General features: G+C 46.6%; 1 protein-coding gene across 3 annotated transcripts in view; it reads right to left on the reverse strand.

Annotated features, from left to right (window-relative positions):
- Positions 1–17,968, reverse strand: part of LOC105467538 (solute carrier family 24 member 4) — a 172,654-nt gene that overhangs the window by 58,537 nt on the left and 96,149 nt on the right. For all 3 annotated transcript variants that reach the window (XM_011717197.3, XM_011717198.3, XM_071099696.1), the window contains exon 3: positions 3,575–3,651. In XM_011717197.3, coding sequence (XP_011715499.1) covers positions 3,575–3,651 — 77 coding nt within the window. The remainder of the gene's footprint in view (positions 1–3,574; positions 3,652–17,968) is intronic.

Below are 17,968 nucleotides of genomic sequence, written 5' to 3' on the forward strand. Positions count from 1 at the left end.
TGCTACTTAATAATGTTGGCACCGTTAAAACACACAGGCCATTGACATTTGGAGGTTCATGGAGCAAAGAACCCAGATTCTAAGGCTGGTTCTGGAACTGACTTGCCAAGTGACTTTGGATAAGAAACGTTTCTAGGTTTTGGTTTCAGCATCTGTCTCATGATGAAGTAAGCACAGATCAGCAGTTTTAAAATGGTTTTATATCTGGAGTCTCTCTCTGGCCCATCCCTCTGCTCAGCAGCCAGCACGGCTTCACTGAGCTCATCCTATGTGCCAGGAACTACCAAGGGGATCAGAGATACAGTGGTGAGGAAGCCAGGAAAACCCTCTCCTATAACTTACCTTAGTGGGGAACAAAGAAGCACACTGGCCAGTAAAATATCTACCAGGAAACAGCAGTGCAAAAGCCCTGAGGCAGGAGTGTGTTTGACGGCATTTGAGGAACAACAGGTAGAATAGAGAGAGTGGAAAATGGAGAATGTGAGGTTGGAGGGAGAGGCCAGGACCAGGACCCATGGAGAAGAGACGGGTTTTGCTCTAAGCACTGGGGAAAGCCATTTCTTTCTTCAAAGAAAAAGTGCTATGGATGTCCTGTTTGCAAAAGAGAAAGGCTGGGCTACTTCAGCTAAAACAGTGTGATACTCATCAATTTCACCATTCATTCATTGGGATTAATAAAGTAGAAGATACATTAGCTGCATCCAGGGCATCTGAGGCATGTGTCTACTGGATTTGACTCATTGTCAACATTTTGAGGAAGAGGAGTAAAAAGAAACAAATAGCAGGGGTGTGGGTAAAGGGGAGAAGGCAGGTGGGGGAGACCCTGCTACAAAGCTTAGGATTCTGACTTGAATTCACTCACAGCAATCCCCACCAACATCACCTCCCGAGAGGCCAAAAGGCCCCTCTCTCTTCTGAGCCCTGAGAAACAATGAGGAGAGAAGATGAGCCAAGATAGCGCCCCGATTTCCATCTCTTGGGTCACGGAGCACTGCAGGCAAAACCAGCCCCTAAGCTAGGTCCTTTTTGTGCTCTAAAGAAGAGGTCAGCATTCATCTACCCATTCAAATCAAAAAAAGAAAAAACAAGAGGTCAGCAAACGTTTTCTGTAAAGGGTCAGATAGTAATATTTTAGGCTTTGCTGGCCAAATAGTCACTTCCACAACTATTCTGCTGTTGTGAAACAAGAACAAGCCATAGAATGGGTGTGGCAGTGTTCCAATAAAACTTTATTTATAAAAACCATTGGTGGTATGGGGGTGATTTTCTCATACTGTTCTCGTGATAGTGAGTGAGTTCTCACGAGATCTGATGGTTTTGTAAGGCAGTTTTCCCTGCTCTTGCATGCTCTCTCTTCCCTGCCACCATGTAAAATGTGCCTCCTCCCCTTCCACCATAATTGTAAGTTTCCTGAGGCCTCCCCATCCATGTGGAACTGTGAGTCAGTTAAACCTCTTCTCTTTATTTATTTATTTTTTAAAAAAAAAAAACAGTTGGTGAGCTGGATTTGGCTCTCCAGTCATAGCTTGGTAACCCCTCCTCTAAAGGGCTCCTGTGAAATTCCCAAGGTGCACTCAGGTTCAGCAGAAACCTGAGGTTTTATTTCAGCTATGCCAAGACTTTCACGAGGCAGGACCACAGAACTATGGGACCAATTAGCCACATCCACAGTCCCTTAGTGAAAGGGGAGGGAGTGTAAAGCCAGAGAAACTAGAAAGATAATAACGGTATTATAGAAATAATAAACAGGTCTGTTGTTCAAAATGTGCCAACAGCCCTCATTCTAGTCTTCATTTTCATGAATGGCTTACCCTCTTAATTAAAACTTCACCCATTCATTATTTTCTGGTTGTTACTATCTATGTGGGAATTCCAGATTTCACTTTCTTAATGATCTCTTGCAAAGAATAATACTTGGTTGGGTTTAAATATACAAGCAGATGGTGCTGGATGGTCAGGGAAGCTGATCAGGAGGAAAATTTGCTGTGGTTGATCCAAAGCAGAGAAGCAAACCTTGACCAGCTACGTTTCTCCATACCACACAACAGAGTCAGCAAACCTTTTCTGTAAAGGGGCAGATAAAAAATATGTTTGACTTTGTGGGTCAGGCTGTCTCTGATGCATGTACTCAGCTCTGCCTCTGAAGTGCAAAAATAGCACTTATTATTATATTATAGAAGATAATATAGAAATGAATAGGAATGTCTGTGTTCCAATAAAACTTTATTTATAAAAACAGGCATTGAGCCAGACTTGGCAAGGGTTGTAGTTTGCCTACTCCAGCACAGAGAGTTACAAACTTGTAACTTAGGTGTGAACCCCTATTTCTTTTCAAATTACTACTAACCCCCCTTCCACCATTTGTCATCAAGGTCCATCTGAATATAGAGGGAAGTTTGAGAAGTACACCAAAGTTTTAAACTACAGATGCTCCTAGACTTACAATGAGGTTATAGCTTGATAAGCCCATTTTAAGTTTAAAATACTTTAAATGGGCTGGGGGCAGTGGCTCACACCTGTTGTCCCAGCACTTTGGGAGGCCGAGGCAGGTGGATCACCTGAGATCAGGAGTTCGAGGCCAGCCTGGCCAACATGGTTAAACCCCTTCTCTACTAAACATACAAAAATTAACTGGGTGTGGTGGCACATGCCTGTAATCCCAGCTACTTGGGAGACTGAGGCAGGAGAATCGTTTGAACCCAGGAGGCAGAGGTTGCAGTGAGCCAAGATCGCGCCACTGCACTCCAGCCTGGGCGACAGAGCAAGACTCCATCTCAAAAATAAATAAATAAATAAATAAGTGGAAAATGCATTTAACCCAATTAACCTACTGAACATCATCGCTTAGCCTAGCCTACCTTAAACGTTCTCAGAATACTTAATTAGCCTACAGCTGGGCAAATTCATCTGGCAACACAGTACCCTGTAAAGTCCTGGTTGCTTGTTTATGCTCATGCCCACGTGACTGACTGGGAGCTGCAACTGGTGCTACTGCCCAGCATGAGGAGAGAGTATCACTGGCCCAGAAAAAGATAAAACTTCAAAATTCACAGTATAGTTTCTTTATACTTCCAGAACAGTGATACTGAATATGTCTCACTTTTGCAACGTCGTAACACTGAAAAATAGTTAAGTGGAACCATCCTAACTTGGGGACTGTCTACATAGTGATGTAAAGGTACTAAAATTTAGGGGTCGTCATGGGAATCAGGAGAGCAAGCATTTGTAGGAGTTATTATGGGCCACACAACGCTGATGCCCTTGACCCGTATTCACTCATATTCATCCTCTGTAATAGGTACCATCATCCCTGTTTTACAAAAGCAGAAAATGGGGTACAGGAAAGACTTCCATTCCTGTGTTGGCTCTGGGGCCACTAGCTGTGTGACACTGGGTAAGTCACCTAACACATTTAAGACACCATTTCTTTGTGAGTGAAACGTGCCCAGTCTCCACTCTCCTCACTGGGCTGTTACAAGACTAACAGATCTCAGACATGCCACGGCTCTGCCCCGCTGTGCAGAGAGGTTTCACGTGCTAGAAGTTTTGTGACCACTCTGGGAGGACCACTTACACCAAGGATGTGCAGCAGGACGGCTCCGTGCTGTCGCTCCTTATTGGAGAACAGGTCTGCAGGGAACTCGTGAATTGCTGGAAGACAGGAAGAGATGGCAGTGTTAGTTATCTGTGGGCCTCCTGACAAACCTCACTTGACATCTGGGAGTTCATTAAGGAATGGCAGAGCCCACCTGGCTTTGGACTGATCAGCAAGAAGGTCAGCCATTTCTCAGTCCAGGGGCAGACCGGTGCTCTCAGGAAATAGTTGCTGGATACTGGATTATGCAAAGATATTCCAGCCCCTTAGAGTGGATCATGTTTTAGATATGTCTTGCATTTTAAAAAACAGTATGAAACACTTCACACATGTATGATGGCTAGAACCCAGAACAGATAGTAGTTAAGTGTTGACAAGGATATGGAGGTACTGGAATCTCAAACACTGCTGGTGGAAATGTAAAATGGTACAGCCTGGGAGACAGTCTGGCAGTCCCTCAAAAGATTAAGCATAGACCATATGACTCAGCAATTCCACTCGCAAGTATAGACCCAAGAGAAATGCAAGCATATGTCCATACTAAAACTTACACATCAATGTTCACAGCCATATTGCTGATAACAGCCAAGATGTAGAAAAAATCCAAATCAAATGCTTGGGGTTTGAGCATCATTCCTGCACCCCCAGGCAGCTCTGACAACTCATCTGCTCAGTAATAGAGAAATAATACCTTCTCACCTGCCACTGCCACATTCAAAATCATCAGTGGATAAGCACGCTCATGAATGGACGTATACATGAATGAATTCCATTGTCACAGATCCTGTTTAGGGCACTCCCAGATCTCTACCCACTCTCACCACACCAGCTTAACTGGAAGCTTCTGGAAGGCAGGGATCCACACTTCCCTGGTCACCATTGCACCCTCAGTACCTAGGCTAGGCCTGGCACACAGTAAGTTCTCAATCAACCTTAGCAATCGACTGAATAAACAAAGGTTAAAATATTAGCAAAAATAACAATATGTATCATCTCATCTTATTAGAATACTTTTATTACCTATGTAAACCCCTTAAACACCTGGAATGACACCTGGTTCATTGTGGGTGCTTGATAAATGCTTGTTAAATAAACTTCCAGGACAGAAATCCCTTCTCTGCAAATATAATTAGGCCCTAAGCTCTGATAATGATGCTTTCTCCTTTATGTGGAAACTTTTCTGATTTTTAAGATCTGATTCTCCCGGCAAGCCACAGAAAACATCAGCTCCCCAGACACCCAGAAAATGTTCCCACTTTGAAACAAGCAGCATTTAATGAAAAATAGATTCTTTCACTTCCCTCACATCTCTCTCTTTTTTCGTAATCAAACTTCTTTAATAGAGCTGCTGCTGTCGGTTCAAGGGCACGGACTGGCTTCAAGGTTTGTCAGCTCAGAGATGGAGAATTACATAGGCAGAGACTTGGCATTCTTGAGGCCAAGATCTTACTTCCAGGAGAAATGCAGCTGCTAGGATATTTCAATGCAGATCAACAGGCATTTCTGCCATGAAAATTTGAGACATTTCCTGATTCTCCAAAGCAGGGTTTTGAGAGCTGATGGATTTATCCAATCTTGGGAATTAGAATAACATCTTTAAAAATTTTTGAAAAATGAGAAGTTTTGAAAATTACAATAATGTCATGTCATCTTTCTGCTGCTGGGGACATACCACCTGGCCTCCAGCAGGGAGGGGAGTCTAAATGACTTTGCCCTTGGTAGGAACAGACTTCTACTCAGCCTCACACCCATGTGTATCCTGGAGGGCTGCGAAGGAGAATGAATGGCATCTATGGCCTTAATTTTGCCAGCAAAGACAGTGGTCACTGGCAGAGTTCCCGGCTGCCTGTGCCCCACCATCTTCTGTACTCATCCACATCTTCCTGGCACATCTTGAACCCACAAGGCAGGCACTAGGGCCATCAACGTTCCTGTTTTCAGATGAGGCTTAGAGAGGGAAGTAAGCAGCTCAAAGCACCCAGGCATCTACGCCAGCACTCACAGTGGGACCTGATGTTCCTCGTCCAAGGCTAAGCCCCACCTCTAACAATGAGACGGTCTGGCCGAGTGGAAATCACACCACAGTCGACTGGAGTCCTAGCTTGACTACGCATGAGCTTGTGTGACCCAGATCACATCATGAAACCTCTCTGACCCTCTATCTCTTCAGTGACAATCTGATGCTACTTCTACTTGTTCAGCCTCATGCTTTGCTTTGCACCCCTGTGTGCATGCTGAGGCGCTGTGGAGGAGAACAAATGACTTCTATGGTGATGAATCAGTCATCCTTATGTGTGGCATGCCCTGGTGGGGACATCAAAGGCTGCGAGCAGGCAGATATCCACCCCATCCTCCCCGGCTGTCTGCTGATAGCTGGGAGTAGTCTGCTCCACAGTTCAGGATTAAAATCCTCTAGACACTGGCATGGTGAAGGGGGTGGGTATAGACCAGGACTCTGTGGCCTCCCACCCTTGTCACTGACAGCAACAACTTGGAACTGCAGACGTCCCACACAGCTGGTCCGTGCACTGTCTCTAGTAGCCGATGGACTTAGGTTTCAGGAAGTGCCTCTGCTCCTGATGACCTGTGGGACCTGGGCAAGTTGGCTAACACCTCGGGGGCTGTTTCCTCACCTAGGAATGCAGATCACAGCAGAAACTGGGCCGTAAGAAGTGATACTACTGAGCTCAGCCAGGCTGCCAGTCACTCAGCATCATTAACTTACAGAGTCATTCCTTGACATCCATTCTGTCCCGCCTCCACAGAACACACAGCCTTGGTGTATGAAAGCTAAACAGAAGACAAAGGCTTCTTGCAGAAAGAGAGAAAGAGCAAGAGAACAAGAAAGTAAGAGATGATTTGGGCCACACGAGAATCTGAAGCCTGGAGCAGTGTAATCCCAGGTTCCTGAGGAAGCCTTCCTTCTCCTCCCATGGGCTTCCTGGGATCAGGAGCCACTGGGCCACTTTCAAGGGCGTGATGCTTGCGTGTCTGAGGGGGCTGAACCTGCTCTGTCCGCTCAAATCCCCACCAGGGAGGAGGGAGGGATCAGCAGGGAACATACACATGGCTTTTGAGGTCACGCCTAAGCCTTTAAGCTGCAGAAATCTGGAGGTGGAGGGTGGAGGGAAGGGAGAGATGTATCAGTAGGTGGAGCTGGGCTCAAGGAACCAGGGATGATCCCAGCACCCCACTGCCCTGGGGACATGGGGTGAAGGGAAAGGGGAACAGGAGGGAAGGCAGCTGCTCCCCACTCCCCTTTGGACCTCGGTGCCCAGAAGTGGCTTCCATCACTCTTGGTCCTGGACACAGCCAGGTGTCCTCATGCCCCAGGCATCTGCCTCCCTCCTGTGCACCCATCCTCGACTGTCAGCAGGGCCCAGGGAAGCTGGAGGAGGTCCTTCCTGCTGGTTGCCTTCCTGAACATTGGAGGGGAAACTCCAAACTCCTTGGGGACAGAAGCACTTCCAATGCCCTCAGCACTCTACAATCCACCATTCAGAGGCCTCCAGGCACACCTGAGCTGTTTTCTTTACACACAAAAGGCACCATGGGTGACACTCTGAATTAGTGTTGCCCGTTCCGGGACCCAAACTTTCACCAACATTGCTCCTGCTTCTCAAAATGGATAGATTTATTCAACAGCATGTGCAGAGTACCCGCTTGGTAGCCACTGGTCTGTCTAGGAATGGCTGGATGAGACCCTGACGGAACCTGAGCACCCTCGGACATGGCAGCTCTTCCTCTGAAAGGGTGGCTCGACTTTCAGGGAAAGGCAAAGTTACTCAGAAGGTGGAAGGTTATTGAGGTGGGAAATGCCCTGATCCTGAAAGAATGTGAATCGATGCATGTTTCCTGAGCATTTACTACGTGCCAGGCACTGGATTAGGCACGGAGCCTCATGGATGTGCCTGCTCTGTAGCACAAGTAAACAAACGACCGAGAGACAGTGAGAAGCTTGTTGCGATGGTGCGGGGTAGAGTAAGTCAGGAGTCACTGACCTGGGGGAGTTGTTGGGGAACGTGCAGCCAGCCCCAGGAGAGGGTGGTGCCCACATCAAGCCTTGAAGCCTGCTCCCAATCAATACTGAGAAACTCGTTATTCTCATTTTATTGAGAGGAAGTGGAGGCTCTGAGAGACTAAAGTCACCTACAGTCACACCAACACAGTCTGGCACAGATAAGAACCCAGCTTGGGAGCCCAACTAATACCAGGCTCTCTTTATTGGAGTATTTTACCCCCAACAGATGCATATCTCAGGATTAAGGTCTCCTCCATCCCAGGAGTAGGCCCTCTGTTCTTGGAAGCTCTAAGGGCCATGCCAAGAGGCCATGCTCTGAAACGTACATTAGATTTTGTAGGTCAATTCTGCCTGCAGCCCAGAATTCACCCATACAGAGGTCTAGGCCATTATTAAATGGATCCAGAGAAAAATTGTCACTTATATTCCTTGATCTTGAAACATTTAATACAAGTGACTGCTTCCTATTTGTATATGAATGAACATATGTGTACATAAATGAACAGATCAATCTATTTATCTATCTTGCATACACTAAAATTCATTCTTCGTGGTGTGAAGTTCGTTTCTCAAGTTTTGAGAAATGCCTACAGTTGTGTATCTTACCACCATACATCAGACAGAAGAGTTCCATCACCCCTAAAATTCTCTTGTGCTGGCTTTTTGTAGTCACCCCTCCCCGCAGCCCCACTCCTGGTTGTTTAAGCTTCCCAGTTTACCATGTTTTGTTATAGGAGCCTGAATGGACTGAGACACATGGGAAATGGAATAATCAAATCCAATCACATCTTGTGCAGAAATAAGGAAGTGGACGCGATTGCCAGGACAGCCTCTAGACACTTAGGTCTCTGTAACCTCCACTGCCAGTGGACACACACCCCTATCTGGTGCGCCATACCACTGGCGTTTCCCTTTCCCAATTTGCCTTTTCCAGAGCACAATATGGATGGAATCATGTAATATGCAGCCTTCTTAGTCTGGCTTCTTTCACTTAACAAAATAGTTTAAGATTCGTCCATATTGTTGGGTGATCTCACCTTTTGGGAACATTCTTGCTTAGCTTCCTTGGCCTCACTTCTCCTCACTCACCTCAGTCTCAGCTAGAGGGGCCCCTGCCCCCAAGGAACACCTGAACGCTGGTGGTCTTGGGGCTTCACCCTGGGCCCTCTTCTGCCCATGTCACCATTCCCTGCCTTTGACTTTTTAATCTCCACATCCAGCTCCCAAATTTCAATCTTTCCTGAGCTCAAGACCTAACATGCCCAGCAGACAACAGAACATCACTCCTCGGCCATCCTATAAACACCTTCAACTTGGCCTCGGTGCATGGCCTCCCATCCATCCGAGTCTGCATAAAACAAATCCTGCCGTTGTCCTTGATACCGCCTCCTTCCTCATATGTTGTGATAGGTAGACAGGCCAATAGGCACTCAATGTCCTTTTCTATTTCCTTCCATGAACCTTCCCCGCAGGGACCCTAGATATGGGTGCACAGGCTGTGCTACAGGATCACACAGCCCAGTCCTACTTCCTGTTCTGAGGAGCCCAGCTCCCTTGCAGCTAGGGTTCAGGGTGTGAAGTAGGTTCTGCCAACCTAGAGGACTCAGAGGGCAGAAAAGAGGCAGTGTGTTCTTCCTGCTGCCACTTCCACTGGCAACCAAGGTTACAGAGACCTAAGCATCAATAGGCTGTCCTGGCAATCATGTCCTTATCCTGCACAGGAAGTTACTGAACACTTGATCGTTCCATTTCCCACTTGTCTCAGTTCATTCAGGCTCTGCTATAACAAAATATCATAAACTGGGGTAGCTTAAAAACAACAGAAATTTATTTATCACAGTTCTGGAGGCTGCAGGGTCCAAGATGAAGGCACTGGCAGATTCGGTGTCTGGTGAGGGCCAGTGTCCTGGTTCATACGTGGTGCCTTCTCTCTGCCTCCTCACATGGTGGAGGGGACCAGGTAGCTCTCTGCGGTCTCTTTTATAAGGACACTAAGCCCAACCATGAAGACTCCAGCCCCATGACCCGGTCACCTCCAAAGTCCCCGCCTCCTAATACATCACCTTGGAAATTAGGTTTCCACGTAATGCTGGGGACATACAAACATGCAGACCGTAGCACTGCTCCTTCAGCCTTCCCTGTAATTTTGTAAGCATCTCATTCCCTGAATTAAATTCCTTCCTGTTGAAAATATTAAACGTGGCTTCTATTTCCTGCAGGGAACACTCACTGATACACCCACCTCCTTTTCAGCCAATTCTGCACAAGCCCTGGCAATCCTACCCTGATCTGCTCTTGAGTCCCTCTGCCCCCATCCTCTCTTGCTGGACCACTGCACTGTCCCCTAACCAGTGTCCCCAAGTCCTCTCTCAATCTGCTCCTTCCTGTTTTCCACAGGGCAGCCAGACAAGCTTTTCAACAAGCACTTAGGATAAATGCCAAAGACTGCATTTTGGCCTTCCAGGCCCTGCACCGTCTGGCCCTGCCAACCCTTCCAGCCTCACTCATGCCACCTTCCCCGTGGTGTCCACTCTACTCCGGCCACACTGGTCATGCCTGTGCTGCCAGGTCCTGGCACAAACCTGGCACAAAATAGGTGTTCATGAAATGCCTATGGAGTCAATGTACATCAGGCCCCTCCCTTCTGACATAAACTCAGGAGCCCCGAGTGTGACCTCTGCCCGGATGGCTCCCCAGGAGACGGTGTACTGGCCCTGCCTCCTCAGCCCCTGTCTTCCCAAACTGCTTCTTGGATGCTGTACACCTAGTCTTACCAGGCAGATCATTTTCGACAGAGATGTGCTTTCTGTCAGCTGCTCGTTTTTCTTAAACGTTTCAATTAGTCAATTCTCTTTAGGGAATGTAAACTGTGAATTGAATTTTTTTAAAGGAAAAAAAAAACTGCCTTAAAACATGCCACTCTCTCTTTGCTTTCTACCCTTGTTAAAAATAACCCCACCTTCTAAGCCTTGACGTTTATTCTGAAACGATGAAAACCAGACTGGAAAGCTGGGAAGTAATTTAAATAGCCTCGAATTTTTATTGTTTCAACTTATATAAGGTATATGTTTTAGAAACCATCCCAGTGCCAGAAACCAAAAGGAAAAAAATTGTGATTTTCCCCCCAATTGTACAGTTTAAAATAACTTTGCTAAGAATTTTATGCCTTTCATGGGCAACCATTGGAACATCTAAGATTTTCTACCATCACCCTCGTATCCCAAACAGGAGTAAAAATAATTAGATTAAGTCACTGACTTAACTAGCATGAGAAGGAGTTTAAAATCCTATCTTTCTTTCAGTACATTCCAAAAGAGATTCAGTGCCATGAAAAAGGAAATATGCCTGGAAGACTCAGCAACAGGAATGTTCTTTCCAGGAGCAACCACTATAGAATTTCTATAGCTGGATAAGGGTCCGGGTACTATGTGGTTCAGCTGTTCTCCACCCAGGAAGGGAAGTGGACTTGTTAATGTCACAGGGCAATGTTTCCTAAGATGGTTTTCAAAAGAGCCTGGTACTTCTCCCCCTGTCTCTCTTGCTTCCTCCCTCACCACGTGATCTCCACACACGCTGGCTCCTCTTCACCTTCCACCATGAGTGGAAGCAGCCTGAGGCCTCATCAGATGCAAATACCTACTCTTGAACTTTTCCAGACATCAGAATCATGAGGCAAATAAACCTTCTTTATTGATTACCCAGCCTAACGTGTTCCTTTATAGTAACACTAAGCAGACTGATTTAGGGCCCAACTCTTAGGACATCATCCTTGCCAACCCCACCCCTCTCCCTGCCCTGATGCTGAAGATCCTGTCCCACTCCACTGAGAGTCACTTAACTCCCTATTTTTATTGATTGATTGATTGGTTGATTGATTGATTGAAACAGGGTCTCACACTGGCACCCAGGCTGGAGTGCAGTGGTGCAATCACAGCCCACTGCAGCCTCAACCTCCCAGGCTCAGGTGATCCCCCATATCACATCTTCCCAAGTAGCTAGGACTACAGGTTTGCACTATCATGCCCAGCTGACTTTTGTATTTTTTTGGTAGAGACTGGGTATCACTATATTTCCCAAGCTGATCTTGAATTCCTGGGCTCAAGTGATCTGCCTGCCTCAGCCTCCCAAAGGTACTGGGATTACAGGTGTGAGCCACTGCATACAGGTGTAACCCCCCATTTTAAAGAGGAGAACCCTGAAATCCGATGAGGTCAGATGCTTTGTTCAGCATCACAGTTAGTTAACAACAGAATTGCCAGAGCCTGAATTAATACAAACAGATAATGGCTGGTCCATACAGGACAACAGGACTCTGACCCACAGCTCCAAAGCAACTAGCCTGGGATGTCAGACCACAGCCTCTGCAGCAATTGGCCCAAAATGGTCATGTTTTGCCAGTGACAACCACCTTCTCTACTGTTTTCTCCTGCTTCCAACTCAAGAGTAACCAGAGAAAAACAAATAGGCTCCCTGTAGTGAGCTGAATAGCGTCCCTCCAATAGTTCATGTCCACCAGAATCTTTAGCATTGACCTTATTTGGAAATAAGACGTATTAGTCAGCAGGGGCTGTCATAACAAAATACCACAGCCTAGACATCATCAACAATGGAAATTTGCTTTCTCCCAGCTCTGGAGGCTGGAAGATCAAAGTGCCTGCGGGGTTGGTTTCTGGTGAAGATTCTCTTCCTAGCTTGTAGACAGCCACCTTCTCCCCATGTCCTCACATGGCCTCTTCTCTGCACACACACTGCTGGTGTCTCTTCCTCCTCTTATGAGAACATCAATTGCTATAGTCTGATGTTTGCTTCCTCCAGATCTCACGTTCAAATGTGGTCCCCAGTGTGGGAGATAGTGCCTCATAGGAGGTGTTCGGGTCATGGGGACAGGCCCCTCATGAATAGACTAATGCCCTGGGCGCAAGTGGTGAGTGACTTCTCATTCTATTAGTTCTGGCGAGAGCTGGGTTTTGTTTTTGTTTTCATTTTTGAGATGGAGTCTTGCTCTGTCACCCAGGCTGGAGTGCAGTGACATAATCATAGTTCTCTGCAGCCCTGACCTGCTGGACTCAAACAATCCTCCTGCCTAATCTTCCTGAGTAACTGGAACTACAAGCATGTGCCACCATACCCACATCCAGCTTATACATATTTTTGGCCTTTTTTTTTTTTTTTGTAGAGATGGGGTCTCACTATGTTGCCCAGGCTGGTCTCAAACTCCTGGCCTCAAGCAACCCTCCCACCTTGGCCCTCCAAAGTGCTAGGATTATAAACATCAGCCACCATGCCTGTCCAGAGCTGGTTGTTAAACAGAGCATCTCTCCCCTCCCTCTCTCTTGCTTCCTCTCTCACCAAGTGATCTCTGCACAGGTTGGCTCCCCTTCACCTTCTGCCATCAGTGGGAGCAGCCTGAAGCCCTCACCAGAGGCAGATGCCCACTCTTGAACTTTCCCGACATCAGAATCATTAGCTAAAGAAACCTTTTTTCTTCACACATTACGCAGCCTCAGGTGTTACTTTATAGCAACACTAAAAGGACTAAGACTCCCGTCCTATTTGATTAGGGCCCCCCTCTTATGACCTTATTTAACCTTAATTACCTCTCTAAAGGCCCTATCTCCAAATACCATCACTTCACATGAACGTGGGGAGACACAATTCAGTCTTTGACATAAGGGCTTTGCAGAAGTAGGTAGTTAAGTTGAAATGTGGTCACACTGGATTACAGGGGACCCCGAATCCAATGATTGGTGGTCTTATAAGAGTAGGGGACACACAGAGATACCGAGAACAAGGCATGGGATGACGAAGGCAGAGGTTGGAGTGGTATGTCCACAAGCCAAGGAGGAGATTCCGAGAACAAGGCATGGGATGATGAAGGCAGAGGTTGGAGTGGTATGTCCACAAGCCAAGGAGGAGATTCCGAGAACAAGGCATGGGATGATGAAGGCAGAGGTTGGAGTGGTATGTCCACAAGCCAAGGAGGAGATTCCGAGAACAAGGCATGGGATGATGAAGGCAGAGGTTGGAGTGGTATGTCTACAACCTAAGGAATGCTGGCAGCCAGGAGAAAGGCCTGGAACAGATTTTCTCAGATACTCCAGGAGGAATCAATCCTGCTGATACCTTGAAATCAGACTTTTGGCCTCCTGAACTGTGGGAGAATAAATTTTTGTTGTTTTAGGTCACCCGGTGTGTTCTACTTTGTTATGGCAGCCCTGGGAAAGCAAAATATTCCCTAAACCAATGCACACAATGCCCTGCTTCCAGTTAGCTGCCTCACGCCAATAGCCTCCACCCAGGGCATGCCTGAAGCCTGCCCTTTCTTTCCTGCTGTGAAGCCCCCCTCCCCCGCTCCCTTGCCTGACTTTGAGTCCCTACCAAACACAAGTGATGACAGCTGACTCCTTTGCTATAGCAAACTGAATAACTACCTTGGGTTGTTTTCATTTGTGTGGTCTTTGTTTATTTCCACAATTAGCAGCAATCTTTAGTTGTATCTATACTGTCTTTCTCCTACACTAGGTTAAGTGTTCTCAGAGTGCTGTGGTGACAATTTGTTCCTGTATTGTCTTTACCTCTACTAGGCAAGGCATATACTTAATACCTAAAGTAAATTAAGCTGGGCGCGGTAGCTCACACCTGTAATCCCAGCACTTTAGGAGGCCTCACTTTGAGAGGCCGAGGCAGGCAGATTGCTTGAGTCCAGGAGTTCGAGACCAGCCTGCTCAACATGGCAAAACCCCGTCTCTACTAAAAATACAAAAATTAGCCGAGCATGGTTGCACGTGCCTGTAATCACAACTACTCGGGAGGCTGAGGCAGGAGAATTGCTTGAACCTGGGAGACGGAGGTTGCGGTGAGCCGAGATCATGCCACTGCACTCCAGACTAGGCAACAGAGCAAGTGAGACTCTTTCCCAAAAAAAATTAAATTAAATTAAATTAAATTAAGCAAATTAGGGGCTGGGTGCAGCAGCTCACACCTGTAAGCTCAGCACTTTGGGAGGCTGAGGTGGGAGGATTGCTTGAGTCCAGGAGTTCAAGACTGGACTGGACAACATGGGAAAACTCTGTCTCTAAAAAAATACAAAAATTATCTGGGCATGGTGGTGCATGCCTGTGAGCTAAACTCAGGAGGCTGAGGTGGGAGGATCACTTGAGCCCAGAAAGTCAAGGCTAATCTTCCCACAAATATTTACCATTACCCATCAGGCCCCAGCACTATTCTAGATTCTGTGAACAAGACATCTGTGAACAAGACAGGCAAAAGTGTCTGCCCTCACAGGGCATTTTAGATAGAGTACTACCCAGAAGGATAATTAGAGACACTGGATGTGGAAAAAATGTTTATCATAAATGAAAAAAGCAACACACGAAATCACTCATGGTTTGTTTGCAGCTATACACAAATCAGCAAATGAAAAGAACTGGATGGAAGTATACCAAAACCATTATAGCGGTTATGGCGGGTGGAGGAATTCTAAACGGCTTCCCTTTCCAGGGCCCCTTTCCAAATGCTTTATCATAAAAATGTTTTAGTCAATTTGCTATGATTTATTTTTTAAAAAAGAATGAAGTTTAAAAACATGGTGTATGGGCCTGGCACGGTGGCTCATGTCTATAATTCTAGCACTTTGGGAGGCAGAGGCAGGCAGGTCACGTGAGGTCAAGAGTTCAAGACCACCCTGGCCAACATGGTGAAACCTCGTCTCTACTAAAAATATAAAAATTAGCCGGGCATGGTGGTAGGTGCCTGCAGTCCTAGCTACTTGGGAGGCTGAAGCATGAGAATTGCTTGAACCTGGGAGGCGGAGGTTTCAGTGAGCCAACATTGCGCCACTGCACTCCAGGCTGGGCGACAGAGTAAAACTGTGTCTCAAAAAACAAAAACAAAAAAACTGTGGTGTATGAAAGAATCCAACACAAAAGAGTACCAATGGTATAATCCCATTGACGTGGTGCCCAAGCACAATCAAAACCAAGGTCAGTGACAGAAATCAGAACCACTGGGGGTAGGGGAGGGACCAGTCAGCAAAGGGCACAAGGAACTTTCTAGGATGATGAAAATGTCCTAGATCTTGACTGGAGTGGTAGTTACACTTACAAAGTTGTGTATTTTATTGTACTCAAGTTACACTTCATTGAGGAGAGACCTGTTGAATGTCTGATAAACCCTAGGAAAAGGAAAGCATATTACCACTGAAAAACTTTAAGGGCTCCCCACTGGTTTTCTCGTTGTCGCACTGTTCATGGCAAAGATGAACAAGTAACAAGCCCCTCGGTTCATGCACCTGAACACAGCACACATCAGCCATCACCGTGCCTCCCCTGGAGGAAACTTTGGGACAAGGCCGGATCTGGTTCCTGCCACTGCTTGAAGGTGAGCTTATCTCCAGAGGCTGGAGTTCAACCACAGAAGCCTGAGAAGCAGTGAGGGCTCTGATGCCTGGACCCATTCTCAGGTAGGTTCATGACAACAGGCACTCGGCATCCCAGGAAACAAGACTACAGTATCACCTGAGCCAGCTCACTATTGCTGATGACAAGAACAGAAACCAATTTACTCAGGGACAGGCCCCCCTGTGAAAAAATGCCCACACCCACCGTGGGGATTCTCAGCTGGTAGAGGTGGACTCTAGACTTAAATCGGAGCTGCAAGTACATTTGTGTTGTCTGATCCATCTGCAGAAACAATTTTTCGTTGTCTGACTAGATCATATGGCCAGTAGGTCTGTGAAAGGTTCCAGGGATGCACCTTGACGTGAGAATGAGCTGCTACCGCTGTTGATCATGATGTATCTCCAACACTCAGATCAGAACCTGGCACATAGCAGGTACTTATATTGAGGTTTTTACAATAGAGTTTCTTAGGACTGTCTTAACAAAGTAGTATATACTTAAAACTGTAACAGATTTTTTTTTTTTTTTTTTTTTTTGAGACAGAGTCTCACTCTGTCACCAGGCTGGAGTGGTGCGATCTTGGCTCACCACAACCTCCGCCTCCCAGGCTCAAGAAATTCTTCTGCCTCAGCCTTCCGAGTAGCTGGGACTACAGGCACACGCCACCACACCCGGCTAATTTTTATATTTTTAGTAGAAATGGGGTTTCACCATATTGGCCAGGCTGGTCTCTAGCCCCTGACCTCATGATCTGCCTGCCTGGGCCTCCCAATGTGCTAGGATTACAGGTGTGAGCCACCGCACCCAGCCCAGAAATGTATTTTGTCACAGTTCTGTAGGCTGGAAATTCAATATCAAAGTGTTGACAGGGTTGGTTCCTTCTGGAGACTTAGGGGCAATCAGCTCCACGTCTTCCTCCCAGTGTCTGTGACAGCTGGCAGTCCCTGGCATTCCTTGGCCTGTGGGCCCAGATAGCCCCAATGTCTGCCCCTATCTTTATCTGACCTTCCCCTCTTTGTCCCTGTGTCTTCACATGGCCTTTTTATAAGGACACCAGTGACTGAATTTAGCGCCCACCTTCATCCAGTATAACCTCTTCTTGACCAAGTACATCTGCAGAGACCCTATTTCCAATGAAGGTCACATTTACAAATACCAGGTTAGGACTTCACCATATCTTTTGGGAAGAAACAACTTAGTCCTCATATTTGTTGACTTGACTGACCCTTTATTCATGAAACACAAGCATGAAAACAACTTCTGTATGAGTGAACTCTTATGAATAACACAGCAGTTGTCAATATTGGATCGTTCATATCCTCTGATTTCTCTAGGACAGTCCTGATTCACATCAGCTGTCTAGTATAATGAATAGTATCCCCTTCTCTCAAAAGTTGTCACAGTTTGGATGACAAATTTCATATTCACTCTCCTCATTAGGAGTACAAGGACCTGGAATAAAAATGAACACCAATGAGCCAGGAGATGTCAAAGTAGCCCATGGCTACATGCCAGGAGAGACTTCAATCATTGCCACCACGGACACCAGGTACTTCCTCGTTCTAGACAGCCTCAAGTTCAACGAGAGAGAACATCTGCGGGAAGGTAGCTGCTACAGCATGGTGCCTAGATTCAGAAGCACCTCCACCCAAAGCCAAAGGGGGGTGGATGACTTGCCAGAGCAAGCGGTCTGTGCTTGCCACTAACTGGGAAGGGACCTGGAGGAAGGCTGGAATGGTGCCTCCCTTCACCTCTGGCAAGCTCCAGTTCTGAGGTCAGGTTGGGTTGCCAGTCACATGTGATGGTGAGTTCTATGTGCCAACTTGGCTGGGCAGTCGTAGTCATACCCAGTTATTTAATCAAACATAAATCTAGGGGTTGCTGTGAAGGTATTTTATAGAGGTGGTTAACATCTACAAGCAATGGACTTTAAGTGAAGATTACCCTCAATAA

This window comes from Macaca nemestrina, chromosome 7 (assembly GCF_043159975.1).
Source record: "Macaca nemestrina isolate mMacNem1 chromosome 7, mMacNem.hap1, whole genome shotgun sequence".
In the NCBI taxonomy this organism is placed as follows: domain Eukaryota; kingdom Metazoa; phylum Chordata; class Mammalia; order Primates; family Cercopithecidae; genus Macaca; species Macaca nemestrina.